The sequence below is a fragment of the Tamandua tetradactyla genome, chromosome 15, assembly GCF_023851605.1.
Source record: "Tamandua tetradactyla isolate mTamTet1 chromosome 15, mTamTet1.pri, whole genome shotgun sequence".
Taxonomy (NCBI): Eukaryota; Metazoa; Chordata; class Mammalia; order Pilosa; family Myrmecophagidae; genus Tamandua; species Tamandua tetradactyla.
Window position 1 is genome coordinate 40,109,344 of NC_135341.1, and position 23,473 is coordinate 40,132,816.

Genomic DNA, 23,473 nt, shown 5'->3' on the forward strand with positions numbered 1-23,473 from the left:
AGGTTTAGAATAGCAGGCTGCCCCGAAAGTCTTAGTGCAATTTTAAACTTTTATAACCTCAGAAGTATCGGGCTACTGATTTAAATGAAAAATCATTTGTAAATTTAATTATTTAAACTTTCATTTTCTGCTCTCTGAAGATGGCAATGTTGACTGAAAAGAATTAGAAAGTTATTATTCAATATTCACAAAACTAAACAAGTGGAAAGAGAATTTAAATAATTAAACTTTCAAATTATGCTCCTTGTAAATGTGAGCCTTATCTCTCTGAAGTTGTTAAAGCTTAAAATTGCACCAAGAATTTGGGGACATGCTCATTTTGACAGCTGTGAGACCTCAGGCAGGATACTTCTCTGAACTTTAGCCACTGATCTGTAAAATGCATAAAACTACGGTATTATGACACCTGCACATCAGGCCTTCAGAAAATGCCAGCCATTATGGCATTTTGTTTACTGTGTAATACTTCACTGTATAAAAATCCAACAACGCCTTGCACAGTTAATGGACATTTAGGTTGTTTCCAGTTCTCCAGCATTAAACACCACGGTGGAATGAACATCCTGGAAGCTAAAGCCTTTTCCATCTGGGGGAGCTTTTCAGCGTTTGGCATGACTCCTTCTCTCCTCTATTTGCTCACGAGGAATGAAGACCCAGACAGGAGTTGTGTCCTGCTTAAAGTCACACAGCAACTGGAGCCTGAATCTCAGTCTTCTGTCCCCAGCCCAGGTCTTTGCCCACTGCCCAGTACTGTTTTTGCTACCTGGAAAATCCCTACATCCCCCCTACCGCTCCTCCCAGTTGGGTTCATCGGGTCATGAAGGAGGGAGAGCTCTGGACCACTATGGCTCCCCAGTTTGGCTGCTTGGTAGACAGTGTTCCCTTCAGGCATGGTGGCATGGATATGTTCTGCAGAACCCTGCTCCTCCCATGTGTGCTATTTTTAGCTCCTATGAGTTTCCTGTAGGAAGCAGTCTAGCCCCCAGGGCTGCTGGGTTAGAAGCCATGGCAGAGGCAGTGTGTGGGGGTCACAGGATGCTGTGGGCAGCTTTTTCTCCTGGAACCTGAAACCCCAGGGCTCTCACTCCAGATGTGGAGAAGGCAGGCAGAAGGAACGGGGACCCTCAGACACAGAGCCAGGCTGGATTTGAGGTACCAAGGACTCAGCCTACAGTGAGTTAGGGACTGGGCAGCCCAAGCCTGTGACATAGCAGCTGGGGCCTGCTGGGAGCTGGCTGTCCCTGACCTTGCTGGCCCCAAGCCTGGCCCAGAATAGCTCTGGGACTGGGCCCAGCCTGTGTCAGTTCTTGTGTGTGCATGAGCAAATGCTTGTATATTCATGTACACTGAGTGCATGTGCGTTTCTAAACATGGCTGTGTATCTAGGTGTGAGTCACAGGAACCACCGACATACATGTATACGCTCCCTGGAGTAGTATATAAGTCTGGGTCCATGTGCACATACACATGATCTGCACATGTGTATCCATGTACAGGACACCCCACTAGAGTCTAGAGTTGTGCAACAAGGAGCCCTGAAAGTGAGTTCAATACTAGATGGATGGGTTTAAGTAGCACAAATGTATGTGTACCTATTCATGTGACTAGGGATGCAGGAGGTATGGGATGGTGCGGGGGAGTGTGTGCACATCCAGGGGGAACTGGGTTGGGCCCTTGGCTGTGTAGCAGGGGGTCAAGAGCAGCGGACCCAGTGGAAGCACTACCCAGGGTATAGGTGCCCCATGTGGCCCCAAGCCAAGGACAAGCTGTGAGAGAGGCTGGGCAGGTCTTGCCCCATTGGCAGATGATAAAACTGGGACTTGGCAATGCCTGTGAGGGCACCCAGTGAATAGGGAGTGGGTGGGAGGAGACTGGTCCCCAACTCGGAGCTCAGCCAGCCTTCTAATTCCCTTAGATGTGACTGAGCAGGAAGTCTGAGCTCTGGGGAGAAGCTGAGGGGGGCCTTTCCTTCCTGCCTGAGCCCAGCTGCCTTCCCTCATCTCCACATCCAGATGAGGAAACAAGTCCAGATGCTGGGGGTGGGGGGAGCTAATCCAGAGAGGCCGAGGAAGGAAGGGGAGGGCACTCCAGGATGAGGACCCAGGAGGAGGGCAATGTGGAGCAGGAGGGTTATGTCACCCGGGGCCTGTGGGTCATCAGGAGAGGGGTCCAGGGCTTCAAACCTGGTTGAGGTTGGGGAGGGCAGTTTAACAGAACTCAAACTCTCATATCTTGGCAACGCAAGGTGGGGACCTGGGAATGACAGGTGCCAGGCCCACAGTGACCTCTTCTGGGAATCATTTCCTCAGGCTGGTGGGATGGGGATGCCTAGGCACTCTCAGACTGAGCAAGGGTCTAGTGGGTCTCCCTTTCTGCTCTCTCTGAACCTAGGGCCCCTTGGCCTACGTGTCAAAGGGGCAGATGACTCCCAGTGATACGGGCCAGTTCCTGGGTGCTGTGAGACAGGGGACCACCAAGGGGGATGGGGTGGCAGACGGTAGACTTCTTTGTTACAGGCTTGCACTAAGGTCCCTCCCCCTCAGGAAATAGTCTTCAGCCACCTTCTCCAAGGTCACAGGTCCTGGCACAGAGCCTCTGGCTTCATGCTCTACCAGGCCGCTTGGAGACCCAAGAGTGACGGAGGCTCCCCCAAGGTCACACAGAGAGGAGTGGAGGCCGGCCATGGACGCTTGGCCTAGGGGGTCGCGGGGACACCTTGGTTTACCCCTCTATCAACTGCAAGTTTCATTAATCACCCAGAACCCCACTTGTGCCGGCCTCTGTGACTTGGTACAGGCCGTGGAGGTCATGTACCTGCAGAGGTTCAGGATCAGTGGACAAGACAGACAGGGTGTAGGGGGTAGGGTGGGGGCTCCCGGACCAGGAAACTGAAGTTGCCTCTGGAACACTGCTCTGTCTCAGAGCCCTTGTGGGGGAAGTGAAGAGGGAGAGGTGTCTGTTTCGGGGTGCGGAGGAGTCAAGTACTCTGCACCCCCACCCTCTCTGTCCCCGATAGGCCCCAGGGGACTTCGATCCTTTGGACCCTGGAATACAACGTAGGGAGATGTCAGGAAAGACCTCCCGCGTGGGCTGGAACCAACGCGGTGTCCCGCCGCGTCCAAGGCGGGGCCGGGGCCTCCCCACCCTCCTCCCGCCCCTCCCCGCCCTCCTCCCGCCCCTCCCCCTCCTTCTAGCGCGGCAACTCCCGAGGAGGGGCGGGGCGGGGGCGGGCCTGCGCCGAGGCCGGGGGCGGGGCCGAGTGGGGCGCCTCCCGGGTGCTCCCCCGCGCCGAGCGCTGGCGCGGCTCAGGTAAGGGCGGGTGGGAGGTCGCGCGACCGTGGGCGGGGTCCTCGTCCCGCGCCCTCCCCACGCCGGGTCGCGGCGTTCGCCTTGGCGCCCCCTCGGACTGCTGCGCCGCCGACGGCCCGCGGCTCCTCAGTCCTCCGCGGGACTCACTCCCGGGCTGCCCCGGTTCGCGCTCCGCCCTTCCTGCCCCGTGCTCACCGGCCTCGCGCTGAGGGGCGACGTGGGACGGCAGCCCGGGGTCTGGCCTGGGCCGCGGGGCGTCAGCCGGTCTGAGGGGCTGCCAGGAGGAGGTGACGCCGGGCTGGTCGGGGCGGAAAGGCTAGAACCGAGAAGCCCAGAAGGTGGTGTGGCCCGCGGTGAGGACCGCGCCGGCCAATGCCAGGAGGCTGGGACAGGGTCACGAGTTGGAAAACTCCAGTGACTGCGTGTGCCTGGGCAGGAGAGCACGGGGAGCGGTGAAATACGCTACCGGGTAGATTTGGGCGAGAAGGTGCCTTCTCTAGGGCAAGAAGCCATGGAGAGGCAGGCAAGGGTGCTGAGGAAAGAAACAGAGGTGGAGACTGAGGGGAGGGCTGAGACAGTTCAGATCCACTCCCCCGGGGAGTCCCCCTCCTCCAGTTGTCCACCTCTGGTCCGGCAGGTTGATCAAGGGGCCTCTAGAGCAGCCCAGAGAAAGCTTCACTGGCAAGTAGAACTTCCCTGCCTGTCCAGACCAGGAAATACCAGAGTAGGTGCCATGACAGGGTGCGGCTGAGGTGCGTGGGGGCCAGTCCTGAGAGGAGGCAAGGGGAGGTCCCAGTGACCCTGCCAGGAGGGATCCAGGAGGGGAAAGAGGCCAGGAGTTCAGGAGGGAGAGCAGGTCTGGCTGCTGGGTAGATCGCCATGGGGACAGGCAGCTGACTCACCTGGACCCTCCAAGGCTGGCCATTTCTGTTCTCACCCCACCCCTTGGTGAGCATCAAGGCTGCCTGGGGGCAAGGGAGGAGGCTGGGCTCTGCCAGGAACTTGCTGCGTGTCCCCAGCTGAGTCAGTCACCCTCTCTGAATCATCTAGCTGAGGTGAGACTGGTAGGGCTGGGAGCCAGAGGCCTGGGTCTGAGCCCTGCCCATGCTCTTACAGGTAGTGTCTTCAAGCCCTCCTGTCATTCTGGACTTCAGTTTCTCCATCTATACATTGTGTGCAGCCTGCCGCTAAGGTATTATGAAGGGAGGGAGTGGGTGAGTAGGCCATGCCCTTGATGCCCTTGACCAAAAGAAGGTGGGTTGTGAGTGGGACTGGGGGTTTGGGAGGGGAGTACTCCTGCTGGGTCCCCTTCATCGTAAGGTTCAGCACCTCCTCCCTCCTTCCCTCCAGAGGCACACACTCATGCGCATTTGTGCCTGGCCTGGTCCCCACCCTCACACTTTCCCCACTGTCTCCAGAATGAAGTCCAAAACTTCCTAGTCAGGGAGCAGGGCCCCTTGACACCATCAAACCAATCCCCCAGCCTCAGCTGCACCCTTTCCCTTACCCTCCACCCCACCAGCCAGCCATGCCTAACCTCTGGCCTTTCCTCAAGATGGTGTGACTCAGTTTCCTGGGGTTAGAGATCCCTCAAGGCCACAGTCCTGAAAGGGTCCCCAGTGATTGGCTGCCAGCCTGAGTATATAAGACTCACTCCAAGTAACTCCAGGACCACTGTGGGGGTGAGGAAGGCTGAAGACAAGTTCTCACACCCAGAGCAGCTCCCCTGAAGCAGTTTGTTCTTTTGAGGGGTAACTAAAATAGTTTGGAAAGCTTGTATCTTGTCGGATCCTCATTTTATAAAGGAAATAACTGAAGCCCAGAGAGAAGCAGGAATGTGAATGAGCCATGGATCCCGGGTAGGGGAACAGCTATTCATGGCCCTGTAGGCAGAACTGGGCAGTGACCAGCCCCACAGGAGAGAGGCGGGGAATGTCTGAGGTGGAGAGCTCCCTGCCCAGGGTGTAGCATTGGGTGGGGTTGGGGTACACGACCCCAAGTTGAATGTGTGGTGCTGGTGTCAAGACATCCCAGCCAGTGAATTAATTACTGCTGTTTCTTTTCTCCTTGCCCTGATCTGATGATTCCTAGTCCACACCTCCCGTTCTGCTCCCCACCCTATCTCACCCCCACTTGGCCAGCCCTGGGATTTTCCTCTTGGCCCAGACTCAGAGTTGACTGCCTGCTGAGGATGGAAAGGTCATCTTCCAAAGGGCCTTTCTGTTCCACCAGTTTCTGGAGACTGGGTGAGGGTCACGTTGACCCAGGCCTCACTTGTGTACCCTTGGCCCCTTGGCTAGACTCTCCTGGCCTGCCTGAGTTCACCTGGAACCTCCTGCCTCCCTGGGGGCAGGAGCTGCATCAGGGGCCACAGAGAGAAGATGGCTGCAGCAGGGCATCCAGCTGCTTCCTCTTCCTGCCTCTCCCTCCTGCCCTGGCCTCGCCTCCCACCTCCCAAGCAACAGCAGGAAAGGTGGGGCAGGAATGCCTGGGTCAGGCCTTGGCCAGAGTCTGAGGTGCCTGCCCCACTCCACCCCAGAGCTAATTCCCTGGGAGTTTTGAACTCTTCCAGGAGCCTGGAATTCCCTGTGAGGTGAAGTGATCTTTGGCAGGATGGGGAGGCTGAGACCCCTTCCGGTTTGCTTTTTGGACCCTGCCTGTGTCTCCTGCCCATCACCGGCTGCCTATCAACAGCAGCCAATTGATTATGTCCCCTGTCTCACCCAAGTGTGCTAACTCCAGAAGCTCAGAGTGTCAAGGCCAGGGAGAGGCCTAACCTGAGGGCCTTTGGACTAAAAGATCCTCTGACTCCCACCCCTCAGAGGTCTGATCAGATCACCTGGGCAGGAAACCTCCTGGGCCAAGAGATGGCACCAAAGTTTGGCAGGGGAGGGTTCTATCCAAATGGAGGCTGCAGCCTGCATGTTGGTGGGGGATAGATTTGAGCCCAGGCCCTTTGCTGCCCCCTCTCTTCAGTCAGAAGTCTGGATTCTCAGGTGATCTCTACCTTCTCACAGGTTCCCTCATCCTAGAGCAGGGATTCAAAGGCTCAAGCCACCTGCCTAGCCACAGTGGCACCTACCTTGAGTAGGACACATCTGGCGGGCTTATCTAGATTAGGGGGCACAGAGGATCAAGGATTCTGCCTATGTATCTTTTCCCTCTTACTGTTCTGTACCATCTCCTCTGCATTGTCACGAAGTCTTTCTCCCCAAGTCTGACTTTGGGTCCTGCCACTACCTTGCTCTGAAGTCCTCTGTGGCTCTTCATTCTTGACTGAGGCAAAGCCAAGTTCCTTGACTAGCCAAATAGTGTGCTGCATGGTGGACCTATCCCAAAGGCTGGGCTCTCACACCCATGAACCTACCTGCGTACCACTTCCTCCTGTCTGCCTTTGTTTCTGCCCATCTTGTTTGTAGCAGGAAGCCTCCAAACTCCCCTTCCTTCTACAGGCCTCTCCTTGTTTATACAGCCCTGTTAAGTGACAGGGAGCCCTGAGCCACAGTCTCAAGGTCAAGGCTGGACCCCTCTGACAGCATTTCCCTGTCTCCAGAGGCTCAGCAGAGAAGAGTACCACTGGAGTAATCAGAGTATCACTAGATGTTACCTGAAGCACTAGGGAGCCATGGTATATTTTGGAGCAGGAGAGGGAGCAGGTCAGAACTGAGTTTGAGGAGTGTCTGCACTTTGAAAAAAAAGAGTTGCTTTCCTTGGCAGTTCTAACCCTTCTTGCTCACTCCGTCAGCCTTCCTTAGTTGGGCCTAGGCAAACAGGAGGATAAGAGATCAACAGTCAATCCAGGGGCTCCCTTTAAGGCTACTGGGGCTCACTGTTCAGTTCTGATGAGAAGTGATTGTGAGCCTTGTTTCCAGGCACCTGTCCTGACAGTGATAGGTACTGACCCTGCTCCCAATAGCACTGCCTGACTCTAACCTGTGCCTTGTCCAGGAGCCCCTGGCCATGTGCAGTCCTGAGGAGTCAGCCCTGCTGCGGCAAGAGGAGGTCTTCTCAGCCACCCTTGCCCGCATCAACAGCCTTGTCCTCCAGCCCCTGCTCTTGACCGGTGAGTCTAGGTCTCAGTGGTGGGGAAAGTGGGAACATACCCAAGGTCAGGAATTCTACCTTGCTAGGCCCTCTGAAACCATGGCTTTCTCAACCTCAAATAGGGTGGTGGTACTTGATATGGTATCTCCTGATGGGTACTGGGGCCCTGGCCCCCAGTTGCTGGCTATTCCCATCTCAAAGGGACCGGAGGGGCTGTACCATGAACCCATGTCCTAGTCCAAGCCTGGCTGTACATGCATGTCAAGTTCCACCCCTCATAGGGCACAGGACTGGTAGCAGCCCTCTGCCTGCTTTCTCATCTTGCTCCCACCCAGAGCATCTGGTAGTACCAGGAAAGGCCCTGACTGAGGACAGGATGTCTGAGTTTAATATTCAGTTTTGGGTCTCACTTGTGAAGAGACTTTGAGCAGGTTGTGGCCTCCTGGGACCCCTGTGCGTCTATGAAATGGCAGAGCACCAGATGACCATATGAACTCCACTCCCTGGATCCTGGGAGTCCAGGGACAAGAAAACCCAGAGACACAGGGGGAATTAGTGTACTGAATTCCCCTAGGTTCTCAGTATTATCTCTTTTAAGTGAGGAGGTGGACACTGCTCCTATTTACTCCTCCAGGTCACTGCCTACTCTTCTAGCCTGTTCTTCCTCCACTAAGCTCAAGGGGACACATCCATTTCCAATCCTGTCATGAGGACCTCAGGGTTGCAGGGACCTGCCTGCAGCTCCAGGGCTCTGGGCTGCTGCTGGCCTTCGTGTGACCCCTGGGGCCTCTGTGTGGTCCCTGGGAGATGGAGCAATGTCCCATCTCACAATATGGCTGTGCTCCTGCCCCAGGCCCAGAGCCCTCAGACTTCCAGGGCAGAGAGTGCCTGCGACTTTTGCAGCAGCTACACAGGAGCTCCCAGCAGCTCTGGGAGGTGACAGAGCAGAGCCTGCACTCACTGCGGGAGAGGCTCCGCCACCCGGATTCTGTCGGTCTGGAATCTCTGCTGCTGCTGCGTAGTGCTGACCACGTCCTTCAGGTCCATATGGAGTAAGATAGACCGGGCAGGGTTGGGGCTCACCTGCTGCTGACCTGCGGTACAGGGAGGGCTCACCTGGGCTTGGAGGTCAACCGGAAGGCAGGTTCAAGCACTCTAGATCCTCAAACTTTGGGGCCTCCCAAGGAGGAAACCCTTTGTGAGTTATAACTGTTTAGTTGGATCAGGACTTAAGGTCACCAGTGCCCAGAACTGGCTACAGTCTGGACCCTTAGGACTGTAGCTGCCCAGTGGGTGGGATCCTGGGAGCCCAGAAGGGCAGGGGCATGGGTCCGGAGCCGGGGCTGGGCTTGCAGGGTGTCCTGTGTGCTGCCTAAAGGTACATCGAGTCCTATACAAGCTGTGTGGTGGTGCAGGCCTTTCAGAAGGCAGCCAGGAGGAGGTGAGCTCGGGTGTGCTGCACTGGGCCTCTGGGTGGGTGGGGCGTCTGGTGGAGGGTGAGATTGGGGAAGCCTGGTCCCCAGAGCAGTGGCGCCATAGCCAGTGGCTCATCCTGGAGCACTCTGGTTCTAACAGTTCTGCAAGGATCCACAACGGAAGAGGGAGGAAAGGCCTGCTAAGGCTGGGAGCGGAATCCAGATGTTGTTTAGCCAGGGATGACCCTGAGGCAGGAAAGGGCTGGGCAGTTCCTGCTCAGAGTGAATGGTGGTAACTAGTAATCCTGTCAAACTCAGATATTCCTACTAAATCCCCAGTGGGGGCAACTCAGGTGCAGTGTTTGTCTGATAGAGGAGAGATTTGCCATCAGGGGCTGGTCTTGGGTCCTGGGTTCTGAGGGACTAGCCAGGCAGGGAGGCAGTGGTGGTGGGAGACAGTGGCTGAAATGGAGGTGAGGAGAGCAAAGGTGTGTGTGGCCCTCCCTCAGCGAGTACTGGCGAGGCCAGCGGAAGACGCTGAGGCAGCTCCTGGCGAGCGTGGGCTCCGAGGGCTCTGTGGGCATGGCGCTGGGCCAGGTCCTCTGCCAGCCACTCGCCCATCACCTGCAGCAGTGCGTGCTCCTCCTGCTGAGCCTCGTGGACACCATCGGGGAGGTGGGTACCAGGGGTGCAAGAGGGCGAGCGTTTCTCACTGGGCCTGCAGTCTGTGGGGAGTGGGAGTTGAGGGTAGAGTGGAGAAATGGAGCCCACCCTTCAGGAGGCCTGGTCTGAGGAGGGCCAGCCACGCCTTGGGGGTCTGCAGGGGTCATAACGCTGCCCTGGGGTGTTTAAGGGGGCATGCCCCTGCCTGGGGCCTGAGGGCATGGCTCTGCCCTGGAGGTCTTAGTGGGTCACAGCCCTGCCCTGGAGTGTCTGAGGGTACCCAGCTCTGCCATGGTAGAGCCATCAGAGACCCAGAGATGATGTACAAGCAAGGACTGGATGTGAGGAATGGTCTTGACTCCCTTGGGAGCACCCACCTCGGTGCCCAGCCCCAAGGAGGAGGAGCAGGAGCAGCTGTGGCCTAGTCTCAGGCCTCCTGACCACTCAGACCAGGCCAGGGCAGGGAAAGTCATTCCTGGGTGGGGGAAGGGTCCTGCAAATCTCACTGGCTGCCCATTCGCCCTACAGCATCATCCTGCCCAGGAGCTGGTAGTGCATGCAGCCACCCTGTTTGGGAACCTACAGTCATTCATGAAGCAGGCATTAGACGAGGCTGTGGCCACGCAGGCCCTCTGGCATAGCCTGGGCAGTCGGCTAAGAGTGAGTTTGGGGCCTGAGGACTGGTTAGGGAAGGGGTTTCCCCATTGGGCATGGGTCTGCTGGGTGGCTCAAGTTGCTTGCATTATTCTCTATGCTCAGCTTCCCCATTAGGGAAAGGAGTGGGTGGTTGAACCAAGTGGCTGTAAGGCCCCTCTGTAGAGCCGTCATCATCCATTTGCTGAGTACCTCCTGGCTGGCTCTGTACCTTCTTTCCAAGGACCCCTTCTTTCCTAGCCCGTCCAGTGTGGGGATGGGATGTCACCAAACACTCGCACCCCTGCATTACTGCCTACCGTGGTGTGTGCTGCCCTGTAGTGAGGAGAGTGCCCGATCGCCTGAGAGGATTGGGCTTGAGGACCAGTGTAGAGAATTAGGAGAACAGGTAGAGTGAACAAGATTGCCAGAGGGAGACAGGGTGAGAGTTGATGGGGGCTCAACTGGGGCCATGCACAGGGGTGGAGTGTTTTGGGGGACAAAGCAAAGCTCCAAGAGAGAGAAATTGTGCTGCCCTGTGGGAGTGGCCAGGAATGACCCCCCAATCTTGGATCCCATGTGCTCATCCAGTGAGGGTCCCGGGAGTCACCCTACTGCCTCTGGAGAAGGCCCTCAGAAGGTGTCTGGATGCAGAGGGCAAGGCAGTGTTGGGGCAGTCAGGACAGGGGTTCCTGAGCCTTGAGCCTCCCTTCTTCCCCCCCACCCCCACCCCTAGGATGTGCTCTGCACCCCTGCCCACCGACTCTTAGAAGATAGCAAGGACATGCCTGTGACAGTGGCCCCACTGCGGGCTGAGCGTGTGCTACTCTTTGATGATGCTCTCGTCCTGCTGCAGGTTGGAGTGGGGCTGACTCGGGGTCTTGGGCCACAGTGGGTTCCTGGGTTTCTGGTTAAAGGAGGCATGGGAAAGGGACATGACCCTGGGAGTGAAACTTGGGCTTGGAGAACTTATTGGGGACAGATAGATGGAGTGCTGGGCTGGGGACTGCCAGCTAGGAGCAGTGTGCAATTCTGGAAGGAGCAAGGGCAGTGGTGAAAGGCTGCTCAAGGTACAACCCTTCCCAGCTGGCATCCTTGGTTAAATATCTTCACTTCATTTTCCTTATCTGAAAATTGTTGTATTCAGGAATGCACAAAAAGTAGTTACCAGGGTATAATTATTAGTGAGTTTGTCCTATAGCTAGTGCCAGAAAACTGTTAGATCCCTTCTTCCTCAAAAACGAGAGAACCAGTGGGAGGTCATGGGTAGCCTGTGGTGGCCGAGGAGGCTAGATGACCCATGTAGGGCATGTACAAGGCTTGTGCAGAAGAGGATCACCTAAAGGCAGTGCCTGGGCTCTTAGCATTACAGAAATCAGGAGGGAGCTAGGCCTGGGCTTTGGGAATCATTACTTGGCCAGTAACCTTGACTATGCTTAGTCCCTCCTGCACTCATATTGCTCTTGTGACATCCTTATGATATCTTCTCTACCTGCTAGAATATCAGTCTGGAAGTCTCTGATTATTGCAGACAGGGAGGCAGAGGCCCAGAAGAGACCCAGTCTAATCCCATGTCTCCTGATGCCTGGTTTTGGTGTTCGTTCTGATATAGTTTGAGTTCCCCTCTACTCCTGGCTTCACACTCTGTGCTCCAGATAAAGAGATTTTTTCACTTGAATGCAGCAAGCCTTTCCCACCTCCAGACCTTTGCACTTGCTTTTTCTTCTGCCTCATTTACTCTTGTTCCTGGCCTGCATCTAGGCCTAATGCCTTCTCCTCCAAGGAGCCTTCTAAGGCAGTGGAGCAGGAACTGGTCTGCCTGGGCAAGGTGGGAGGTAGCTGTATAAACTCTCCCCAGAGGGAGAGTGGGGGTGGCACTCCAAGCAGAAGAAACAGCACAAACAAAGGTTCAGAGTGAGGAAAGTTTGGGACAAGCCTGTGAAGGTCTGAGTGTGGAGAGGCCACGACACAGGGGTGTGAAGAGCAGTGGGGTAGAGGCACAGGAGCCCAGAGTGGTCCATGTAGGGCTTGAATGTTAAACTCAGCACTGAGGTCTCCATCCTTCCAGGAGTAGGAGCCTTGGCAAGGTATCCAGCAAGGACTTATAGGATCAGGGCTGTGTTTCCAGGAGACCTGGTGATCAAACGGAGATGGATGCAGGAGGGAAAGGCTGATTCAAGCTTCCTGGCCAGGCCCTTTGTGGGGAGGGAAATAGAAGTACTGCTCCTGGGATGGGAACAAGCAGGGATGGTGAGGGCCTTGGTGCTGGCATGCTGGCCTGAGCTGCCTGGGGTCTCCTGGGTTGGTGCTGACAGGGCTGGCGATTGGGTTAAGCCTGAACCAGAGGTGCCGTGAGTGTCTGGCTCGGGTTCCCACTGACAATTGTGCTTGTCTTCTCCCAGGGCCACAATGTCCGCACTTTTGACCTGAAGCTGGTATGGGTGGATCCTGGGCAGGATGGGTGAGCAGCCCCCTCCATGGACACCCCAAGCCTTACCTCCTTCCACCCCTGTGAAAACTGCCCACATCCAAGGCTTAGATTTACTCCACCCCCCACCCCCAATATTGGACAAAGTTGTCGCCTCTGTCTATATAGGTACACATTTCACCTCATCACACCTGAAGAAGACTTCTCCTTTTGCACCAAGGACCCCCAGAGCCAGGTGAGTGAGGGTGAGCTATGAATTGGAGGAGAGGGGTTGGGGAAGTGAGGGAAGGGGACAACTGGGTAAGGGGAGCACAGAAATGTTCAACCTTGGAGGGCTCCACAGTAGTGCAGGACAAGGGGCTGTCAGGATTCTAGGGTCATGGACAGGGTGAGTGGGTGTCAGCCTGGGGTTTGTGGTTGGCCTTCAGGTCAGCTTGAGGTCAGCCTGGAGCCAGACATCACAATGCCATAGAGAACGGAGTTTTTACTCTGTGAAGCCAGGATCGGGGCCTGTGTTGATTCCTGCCCCATGGTCTTGTCTGGTCCCTCTGGGCAGGCCCTGTAACATCAGGGGAGCATTTCACATCTGGCTGGAAGGCCTTGGGCAGCAGTGGGAAGCCATTGGAGGTTACCTGAAGAGACAGAGTGGGAGTGAGACACTGGGAGGGGTGGTACCTGTGGCCCTTAATAGCCTGTGCCTGATCCAGGAAGCCTTCCTGGAGGGATGTACCCAGCAGCAGTGACCTGTGTTTCCCTGTCCCTACCAGGCAGTCTGGCAGAGGAAGGTGACCCAGGCGGTGTGCCAGGCCCTGCGTGGGAAAAAGGACTTCCTGGTGCTGGGGGCAGGCCTGGAGCCCCCTGAGCTCCCCTCCTGCCGCTGTGGAGCATACACCTTCTGTGGGGAGGGCCGTCTCTGCCAGGCCACCTATGAGGGAGAGTGGTGCCGGGGCAGGCCGCATGGCAGGTGAGTGGCTGGGACTCTGCGCTGGGCAAGGTGGGCTTCTCCTGGCCTGTGGTTTCCTCTCCACCAATGGGGATGATCCACCCCTTTCTGGAGTTGTTGAGACCCTGATTCTCCACCTCAGCTGCATACCCCTGGCAAGGCCCTGCCCGTCAGTTGCCTGCTCCCTAGAACAGGAGCAGTAATAGGGGTGACCTCATGGGGCATCGTGAAGATTAAATATAGACCCCGCGGGCCTGAGGGGCAGATGGGATCCACACAGACCTAATTACCTCAGGGCCTGCTGTTCTCCCTGTGGTTGGTGGGTCAGCTGTCTGTCCCCAGAGTCTCTCTTAAGTTCACTTGGATGGACTGGCCATACTAGGTCTGTGCCTAATATTCCTCTTGATGTTGTTGACACTTGGGGGCATGGAGCCAACCTTAGGTGGTGGGCCTGCAGTTGCCATTCCATTCTTAGGAGGATGAAGGAGTTCTTCTCACCCTTGCACAACATTGTGTGGTGGTGGTGAATATGGTTTGCACCCTTTGTCTCTGTTGGTCTTCACAAGGACAATCTGGGATGTGTCATTGTCACCCCATTTTATAATTGCAGAAATGAGACTGGGAGGCTGGCATGACCTGAGGGCAAGTCTAGATGACACTACAAAGCAACAAGACCTTTAAAGAATATGCCTCTGCCCACCTCCCCCCAGAGCAGCTAGGAAAACCAGAGAACAGAATGCATTACTGAGGTTACACTCTTAAGCATATTCATTAGTTTCTTTTACCCACCTATTTCCAGAAAGGACTTGAGGAGGCTTAGGAACAAAGACAGAGAAAAACAATGCCATGCAGAAGAGGGAAGGCAGATGGTAGAAACTCCACTGACTAACATTTGGCTTGAGCTTGAAGTTAAACTCAAAGCTTCTGTTGGCCAAGGGTGAAAGGGAGCCAGGCTCTCCCTATGGCATGGTTGCTATGCCCCATGTGGCTGTGGGGCAGTTGTTCCAGGAGTAAAGGGCTAAAGGGCTTTCTGTGGCTTAGAGCTCAGGCAGGAAAGCTGGGCACTGGGCAGGTATTCCAGTCCAGGGGTGAATCTGGGGGTTAGGGAAGGGAAGACCGCCAATAAAAGTCTGCAGATGAGGCCAGCTGGGGGCCCTTGGGTGTGCTCAGGGTGGATCTGGTGGGCCTGATGCCTGTGGACCATGACTGTGTTCCAGGGGGACCCTGAAGTGGCCAGATGGGAGGAATCATGTGGGGGATTTCTACCAAGGCCTGGAGCATGGGTAAGGCTGGCTGTGGCCGATGCTGGCGGGTTGTGGGCAGGGGAGTGGTTTTCTCTCCTGCTGTAGTTACCAGTCTGCTGCCATCCAGAATTCCCAAACCTCAATCAGGGACGTAGAAACCATCTGGTTAAGCACCCTCTCATTGCGCAAAAGGGGAAACCTAGGTTCCGAGGTCAAGGAAGAAGGTGGTTACAGGGCCAGAAGGTGCTCGGAGGGAACACAGGAGCAGGAAGGAGGGAGGGGGTGTCCGGAGAGGGGCCCTTGGGAGGAAGAGAGGGAGTAGAGCACCTTTGAGATTTTCCCCGCCATCTGAGAAGTCTCCTTGGATGGCATGGAGGGGGTACAGTGGGGTGCCTCAGGTCAGGGCTTCCCAGATAGCTGCCCATGCTTGCTTCTCATCCTGCCCAATCATGCCTGTTCAGCTTTGGCATCCACCTGGTGCCCCAGGCCTCTGAAGACAAGTTTGACTGTTACAAGTGCCACTGGCAGGAAGGCAGCATGAATGGCTACGGCATCTGTGAGTAAGTGACCCCTTGGCCTGAAGGGGGTGGGGGTGTTCATGGGATGGGCAGGTCCTCTGGGCCAAGCGCTCTGGAGCAGGGCTGACCTTTCCTGACTCTCCAGGTACAGCACTGATGAGGTGTACAAGGGCTACTTCCAGGCGGGTCTGCGGCATGGATTTGGGGTCCTTGAGAGCACCCCACAGGCCCCCCAGCCCTGCAAATACACAGGCCACTGGGAGCGGGGCCAAAGAAGTGGCTATGGTATCCAGGAGGACAGAGATAGGTGAGCACTCTGCAGCACCCTCAACCACCCAAGGACCAAGGCAGCACAGTCCCACCCTGGGGATCTGAAGAGCAGACAGGATTCTCACAGACTGTTCTAGTTTGCTAGCTGCCGGAATGCAATATACCAGAAACAGAATGGCTTTGTAAAAGGGGAATTTAATAAGTTGCTAGTTTACAATTCTAAGGCCGAGAAAATGTCCCAATTAAAACAAGTCTATAGAAATGTCCAATCAAAGGCATCCAGGGAAAGATACCTTGGTTCAGAGAGGCCGATGAAGTTCAGGGTTTCTCTCTCAAGTTGAAAGGCACATGGTGAACACGGTAAGGGTTCCTCTCTCAGCTGGAAGGGCACACGGTGAACACAGCATCATCTGCTAGCTTCTCTCCTGGCTTCCGGTTTCATGAAGCTCCCCGGGAGGCATTTTCCTTCATCTCCAAAGGTCGCTGACTCGTGGACTCTCTGCTTTGTGGTGCTGCAGCATTCTCTGCACTCTCAGAATCTCTCATTCTCCAAAATGTTTCTTTTTTTTATAGGACTCCAGAAACTAATCAAGACCCACCTAAATGGGTGGAAACACGCCTCTGCCTAATCCAGTTTAATAACCACTCTTGATTAAATCACATCTCCAGGGAGATGATCTGATTACAGTTTCAAACGTGCAATACTGAATAGGGATTAGAAGAAACGGCTGCCTTTACGAAATGGGATTAAGGTTAAAACATGGCTTTTCTAGGGGACATACATCATTTCAAACCAGCACACAGACCAAATGATCTCAGGGAGCCACAGGCTCCCTGTGGTCAGTAGGTCAATTCTGTTTGTTACCCAGAGTTTCTCTTAGTAACTGTTACCCAGTCTTTCTCACTTTCTTTCCACTCTCCGAGTCATTGCTGAGGCTCTGCGAGGGAGCTGGGACCTCCCTGACTGCAGGCCTCCCCCTCTCTGCCAACCCCCTCTATGTGCTGTTGGAGAGGTAATTCCGACTTCCTGATCTGATTCCATGTAAGGATTACAGCCCTTCCGCTCAGTCTGGTCCTTGGCCTGGCATTTGAGGCCTTACGTGTTCTTTTGACCTCACCTCTGTCATGCTTTCCATGTGCCTTTCTGGACCAATCAACATTCCCAGCATCATACACTCCTGTCTTCATGGGTTTGCATGTGTGTGAATCATACTCCCACTCCATCTGTCCTTCCTGCCACCTCCCTTGGGAAGCCTTCCTGGTTGCCCTCCCCCAGGCACAGTCCCTCCTTCCTGCCCCTTTCCTCTTTGGAGTCCCAACTTCACCTGCCCTGTGTCTGAGTTGAGTAGGTTCAGGCGATGTGTCACTGCTCCTTATCCCTCCCACCCCACCCCCTCCTCCTGCAGGGGCGAGCGCTTTATCGGCATGTGGCAGGCTGACCAGCGTCATGGCCCGGGGGTCGTGGTCACACAGGCAGGTGTCTGCTACCAAGGCATCTTCCAGGTGGACAAGATCGTGGTGAGTGGGTTGACTTTTATGTGTCCTGAGCTGTCCCTTCCCTTGTACCCAAAGCTGGGCTGAAATTCTGAAGCCTCCCTTCTCCCATCCCTGAAGCCAAGCAGAGGCTGGTCAAGAGCAGACAGGGCAGGAAGCTGGGTTCCTGGGTACTGGGGGCAGCTGGAACAAGTCAGGAAGCCAGCTCTGCCACTCCCCCTATCTTGGCTTTGGCCAAGTTCCTGCCCTTCCAAGCTTCAGTTTCCCTCTTGGTAACTCAGATTAATAGTACTTATCATAAAGGCTCAACAAACTAGCGAGGATAAGGTGCATGGTCATGATGATGCCAGGAGCCACTGCAGCTAACACTTATTATCCCCTGACTCATTGGCTGGCTCTGGACTGAGACTCCAGTGTAATCTCCTGTGATCACCTGGTAGCCCTGCAGGTCAACATCAACGTTCCTAATGTCTGCTTTACAAATGCAAGGCTCAGATCAGTCAGAGAACCTGCAGGACACCCAAGGGTCCTGAACCTGGGCACCCCAGCACTTGCCTTCTTTCTCACCCGTACCTGCCAGGTGCTTGGCACATAGGAGGGTTCTGCCCCGATGGCCTATTATTGTTATTATGGCTTATTTCTTTCTGCTCTACTTTGTTCTATAAAGGATTGAAGGAGGACTATAAGGGAAAAGGGGGAAAAAAGGCAAGACTGGGCACATAAAGTAGATTCAGAAATAAGTTGAATACAAATTGCATCCTGTTTCGCTCTGAGCTTCCTGGTAACCAATGCAGTGAGGGAGCTTGATGAGCTCTACTATCCCCAGGGCCAGCAAGATAAAAGCAGGGAAGGTTCAGGAGAAACCCAGAACTTCCTCAGCCTTGGGTGGGAAGGATGGGTGTCCCAGAGGCTCTCTGGTGGTGAGGAGCCAGGTCCAAGGGTATAGTTTAGGAGAACCCAGGGATGAGGTCATAGAGTTGGTGCTTAGCAGACTGAGGGCTGATCTCCCACCTTGGTATAGACCCGAGGAGTGCTGTGACGGGGCTCAGGCCTCTTGGTTCATGGGTTGATGGCCACCTCTCCTTTTCTACCCTGTCCCCAGGGTCCTGGCCCTTCCTAAATGCTCCTACTCTCTCCGGCTTCCTTTCCCAGGGTTCAGGGATCCTCCTCTCTGAAGATGACTCCCTGTACGAGGGCACCTTCACCAGGGACTTAACCCTCATGGGAAAGGTGAGGGTCACTGACACCCCTCTCCATCTGCCAAGACCTTGGCTGGGGTCTGTAATCATGCCTCTTGGACCCAGGGCTGAGGGTACAGGCAAGGAGGATGTAGAGATGGTCCTCTCCAGCCTGCATCACCTCCTAGGGACAGGCACAGCAGCTGTTCCCCAAGCCAAGAGGGAACAGACTGGCTTGCCCCGGGTCCAGCTGATGCTGGTGGTCTCCTCCCTGCTGTCTCTCCATCGGTCCTGTCGTTTAGAATACCTCCCACCCACCCACCCACACCCAGTCCCTCAGCAGGTGTCCCTAGAGTCACTGCCTTTTGGTATGTTCCTGCCTGAGCTCACCCTGTAGGAAGAAGTATGCCCTTCCTGTGGCCCTTTGAAATTTGGAAGCTGTTTTGGTTTAATATGACAGTGGAGGTGGATAGGGGGCACTATACTACTGGTGTCTAATGGGTGGACCAAGGGTGCTATGCTTGGGAAAACCCATGCAGCAAAGGATTGTCTCTCCCTCAATGCTGATGGTGCCCCGTCCCTTCCCCAGGCCTCTACCTGCCTCTAGACTCCTCTCCTCCAGCCCCACAGTGGTCGTTCTTCCCATTCAGTTCCATGACGCACCTCCCCTTTGCCTTCTCCCACTCTTCTCCCTCCCATCTCAGACAGTAGCCCTTGGGTGGTGGGCACAGCTGTTGGTGGAGGGACTCCTGCAGGAGTAGAGGATTATGAGCCCCTCAGGGTGGGGCAGGTATGAAACCCACCCATCAGCCCCTCACCTTTATGACCCAGGATGGATGTGAGGCCCTAAGGCCTATTGTGATTGGATGGAAGGGCAGCTGGGCAGACAGACAAGTTGAAAGATGGATGTCCTTGACCCCATCTTGGCTTCCAGGGCAAGATCACCTTCCCCAATGGCTTCACCCTGGAGGGCTCTTTTGGCAGCGGGATAGAGAGAGGACTGCAGATGCAGGGCATGCTGGATACAGCTGCCTTCCCACCAGAGCCGAACAGCACCTGCAAGCGGTGAGAGCCTGGCTTCTTTGGCTGAGCATCTTGGAGTTTGTTTCAGGGTGTCTTTTCCACCCCAAAGGAATCAGGTATCATCAGAGAGTCTTCTCTGAGATTCCTCTTGGCATGTTAGCAAGTTCAGAGGGTACACAGAAGGATAAACAACCCTCCAGTCAGAGACTGTTTGACTCAAGGGCTAAGTGGTGATAACTCTGCATGCCACAGAACTGGAGAAAAATATTGTGTGTTAGCTTTTTTTAGGCTGCTTTTTTCTAGGAAGAGTATAAGACATTTTACAAAACAAACAAACAATAACATAGGAAATAAAATTATGATTCAAGCTTAAAAGAAAGGGAGGAAGCAATTTTGATTGAGCATTTGCCTGGTCAAGTTCCCTGCCAGCCAGAGTGAAGAAGGAAGCTTGCTAAGTGGCATCACTGTCACTTTCATGGGGGATTTGAGAGGGGGATTGTTCTAGTTTGCAAGTTGCCGGAATGTGATATACCAGAAATGGAATGCCCAAATTAAGGCACCAACAGGAGGTTACTGTCACTCAAGAAAGGCTGATGAATTTCAGAGTTTCTCTCTCAACTGGAAGGGCACATGGCAAAGTCTGCTAGCTTTATCTTCTGGCTTCTTGTTTCATGAAGCTCCCTTAGGGGCGTTTTCCTTCTTCATCTCCAAAGGTCTCTGGCTGCGTAGGCTCTAAAGCTTTTTCCAAAATGATTCCCTCTTAAAGAGCTCCAGTAAACAACCCCACCTTGAATGGATTGAGATGCATCTCCATGGAAACCATCTAATCAGAAGTTACACCCACAACTGGGTGGGTCACATCTCCATGGAAGCAGTCAGAAAGCTCCCACCGAGCAATATTGAATGAGGATTAAAGGACATGGTTTTTCTGGGATTCAGAACAGATTCAAACCGGCACATTCCACACTTCGGACCCTAAAAAGACATGTTCCTTTCAAGTGCAAAATACATTTATTCCATAACAATATCAGAAAGCCTTAAACCATTTCAGTAACAATACAAATGCAACATAAAGTTAGAAATAGTACAAAAATCTCATGAAAGTCAGCTTCCAGCATGGTCTGTCCTAAGAAAATTCTCTTCTGGCTCTGGACCTGTAAACTCAGAACAAGTTATTTGCTGCCAACATACTAAGGAGGAACAGTCATAAGATACATATTCCCATTTCCATAGGGAGAAATTGGAAGGAATACAAGGGGTACCAGACCCAAGCAGTCTCGAAAACCTGAAGGGCAAATTCCATTAGATTTCAAAGTCTAAGAGTGATTTATCTTTGGGGCTTTAGAAAGTGGCAGTCCCACCCTTTCTAAGGGCCTACACAGCGGCCTGCCTCTCTGAATGCAACCTTGGGGTATATTGGAGAGACCACCTTTTTCTCATCAGTTTTGATTGAGCATTTGCCTGGCTGAGTTCCCTGCCAGCCAGGGTGAAGAAGGAAACTTGTTAAGTGGCATCAGTGTTACTATCATGGGATATTTGAAAGGGGGATAGACTTCTTTTCCTATGGGGATAGAGTTCTTCCTTGGAAAACTGTAGTTCAGGTGTTGACTTTTACCATGTCTATTGAGGAAGACTTGGCAGATTACACCAATGAGGGAATCTGTGTGGGTGGCGGGTGCTAATGGAGTATAGACCTAACATTCACCGAACCCTTAGGTGCATCTCAGATGTAGGGAGGGGTCAGGCTGACTACTTGATCCATCCTTCCTATGTGCTTTCTCTCCCTGACAGCAGGAACTGGGAGTGGATGGCAAATTTGGGGGGTACAACAACCTTGGTGGGGTACAGGCTTAGGGTGACCAGTGTGTGAGACAAGGGAGGGTCAGCCATCCATTAGACAGTGCGACCCCCCCCCCGCCCCAACTCAGATCCCTGGGCCTGTTGGTCAAGGTGGGGATCGACCTCAAGAAGGAACCAGGTTTAAAGAATACAGTGGCTTTTAAACTGCAGTTACTGTGTTCTTCATGAAGCAGTATCCCAAATTCTATTCTTTTGGAGCAGTCGTGGGGTTGAATGAAAGATAAAAACAAGAGAAGTTGTGCTTTCAAAGGGGACTGCCTTGTTCCCATCTGTATGGATAAGTGAATCCTTCCATGCACAAGGAGCCCTGAGCCAACTCAGAATCTGCCTTTTCCAACACAGTTCCTAGGTTCCTAGGACAAAGTTTGGGTACTTGGCCCAGACCTTTCAAGAGAGGGAAGAATGCATCAGAAACTAAAGTGGGGTGGTAATCTGTGTTCACCTTTACTATTAGTTCTTGTTACCTCAGTGATGTTAAACTAATGGTTGGAAAGATAAAAAAGCTTTCCTGGTTCTTTACACCATACTGATGAAATCACTCACGTAATCTTGATGATCCCATTTTGTATAAGGGCAGCTAGCACTAAAAGAAGGGGGAAAGAGATTGACTAAGACTAGAGAAGTAGCTTGTTGGAGAACTGAGATTTTTATTTTCTTGGGCCATTTTTTCTATTGACCAAGTTACCTGTAAACTGGAGTTTAAAAGGGGTGTTGGATAACCCTTTTCTGTTTCTATAATCTGAGAAAGTGAGAGGAGAGGATATGTAAATAAAAATTTTAAATCCAGTAATGTTTTAGGTTAAGTCACTTTTTCTCTTATTCCCCATCCCTGTTTGCAGCATGATTTTTTTTTCTTACTTTGTTGGATGACTGAAACTATTAATAGTGGATTGGGGTAAGTATACCAGTTTTGAGAGTGCATGTTAAAAAACTGAAGGGAAAGTACTTGAGATGCCTTAAGAATCATCCCATGAAAATGTATTGTTTTGTCCCAATAAAATATTCATAGAGATAAAGATAAAAAGAAGGAACCAGTTCTGGTGGAAAGGCAGACTGGGGTCTCATGACAGGGAAATCTCAAACTTGGGTACGGTCTCTTGAGTTAAAACTCCACTCTGAACTTTGGGCACCAACTCTCCAAGTCTGCTCACCTTTCTGTCTCCATCTCTCCAGGGTTCTGTGTCCCGGTCTCTCTTCTCCATCATGGGTAGCTTCTCTCCCTTTCTCAGTCTCTCCTTTCTCCTCCTGCAGCCTTTGAGGTCAGCCCAATCTGCATCCCCTGATCCATCCACCCTTCCCTGGCTCTGACTCTGGGCTGAGCTGGGTACCTCCACCCCTCCAAGGGTTGGGTCCTGGCCCCATCACTCCATCTTCTTCTCCTTTGCAGTCAGCTCGGTCTGGGTGCCTTCCCTGTGGAGAGCCGCTGGCAGGGCGTTTATAGCCCATTCCGGGACTTCGTGCGTGCTGGTTGCCCTGGGGACCTGCAGGAGGCGCTGCTGGGCTTCCACGTGCAAAGCTCAAGGGAGCTGCGCAAGTCTCAGGAGTACCTATGCTGTGAGAGGTGAGGCCCAGGCATCATGTGGACAACCAGTGGGCTGGTGTCAGGGCTGCTGTGGCTCAGAGTGGGCTGGGGAGGAAGACTTTTCAGAGGGGAGGGCCTGGGCCCAGGCATGGGTGAGGGACGCGTGTGTGATGTTCCAGGACCCACCCTGAGGATGGTGCAAGCAGTATTGAAGACATCCTGGAGGAGCTGCTGCAGCACCAGGAGCCCAGAGCCCTACAGCAGTACCTTGGGAAGGTGAGAGTCTTGTGGGGAGGGGACGCAATGCCGACTGGAGGTGACAGGCCTGTGGTCACCTTCTCTTCAGAAGACCTCAGTGTTCCTGTCTGTGAACTGGGGGCAGTTGTGGGAGTCTTGCCTGGGCATACTTTGCTCTAGCCCCTTGTGTCAAGCTTCTTTTCATTGTCAATGCCCTGGCCCAGGCTCTGAGCAACTCGCTGCACCCCCTGGGAAAGCTGCTCAGGACACTGATGCTGACCTTCCAGGCCACCTATTCAGGTGTCGGGGCCAACAAGCACCTGCAGGGGATGGCCCAGGAGGAGGTGAAGCAGCATGCCCAGGAACTGTGGGCCTCCTACAGGTGAGCACAGTGGCACGTGGGAACAGCCACCACCCTGCAACCCAGGGTACAGGGGTCTGCCCTTTCCAAGTGGTACTTCTACCTCAGGTCTGGGCTGACAAAGAGCCAGAGGGTTGGTCAATGTGGGGCTGGTAAACAAAGGGATTAGAGGGTGGGGAGATGAGAGCAAGGACCCAACTTCAGCCCTTATGCCAAATCCAATCTCCAGTCAGGCTCTGGGCTAACTCCTGATCCTCAAGGAACTCTACCCGCCCTGCAGGCTGAGCCCTGATCCTCAAAAAACTCTACCCCCATTGCAGGCTGAGCCCTG

The 23,473-nt window shown here is 54.0% G+C and overlaps 1 protein-coding gene across 21 annotated transcripts in view; it reads left to right on the plus strand.

The window, feature by feature from the left end:
• ALS2CL (ALS2 C-terminal like) overlaps positions 1-23,473 on the plus strand; it is a 31,537-nt gene that overhangs the window by 2,768 nt on the left and 5,296 nt on the right. For 8 of the 21 annotated variants that reach the window (XR_013162789.1, XR_013162791.1, XR_013162790.1 and 5 more), the window contains exons 2-22: positions 3,947-4,033; positions 4,426-4,501; positions 7,258-7,372; positions 8,207-8,405; positions 8,732-8,794; positions 9,278-9,443; positions 9,960-10,091; positions 10,309-10,473; positions 10,801-10,920; positions 12,467-12,525; positions 12,661-12,727; positions 13,260-13,456; positions 14,653-14,718; positions 15,141-15,239; positions 15,343-15,504; positions 16,874-16,985; positions 18,114-18,191; positions 19,074-19,204; positions 22,410-22,583; positions 22,724-22,820; positions 23,006-23,163. Coding sequence is in view for 15 of the 21 variants with exons in the window: in XM_077129524.1 (XP_076985639.1) it covers positions 7,270-7,372; positions 8,207-8,405; positions 8,732-8,794; positions 9,278-9,443; positions 9,960-10,091; positions 10,309-10,473; positions 10,801-10,920; positions 12,467-12,525; positions 12,661-12,727; positions 13,260-13,456; positions 14,653-14,718; positions 15,141-15,239; positions 15,343-15,504; positions 16,874-16,985; positions 18,114-18,191; positions 19,074-19,204; positions 22,410-22,583; positions 22,724-22,820; positions 23,006-23,163 (2,348 nt within the window). In the remaining 6 variants the exon portion in view is untranslated. Of the gene's footprint in view, positions 1-3,240; positions 3,310-3,946; positions 4,062-4,425; positions 4,524-7,257; positions 7,373-8,206; positions 8,406-8,731; positions 8,795-9,277; positions 9,444-9,959; positions 10,092-10,308; positions 10,474-10,800; positions 10,921-12,466; positions 12,526-12,660; positions 12,728-13,259; positions 13,457-14,652; positions 14,719-15,140; positions 15,240-15,342; positions 15,505-16,873; positions 16,986-18,113; positions 18,192-19,073; positions 19,205-22,409; positions 22,584-22,723; positions 22,821-23,005; positions 23,164-23,473 lie in introns of those variants that run through there. The other 13 variants (XM_077129529.1, XM_077129527.1, XM_077129523.1 and 10 more) reach the window with 12 other exon arrangements.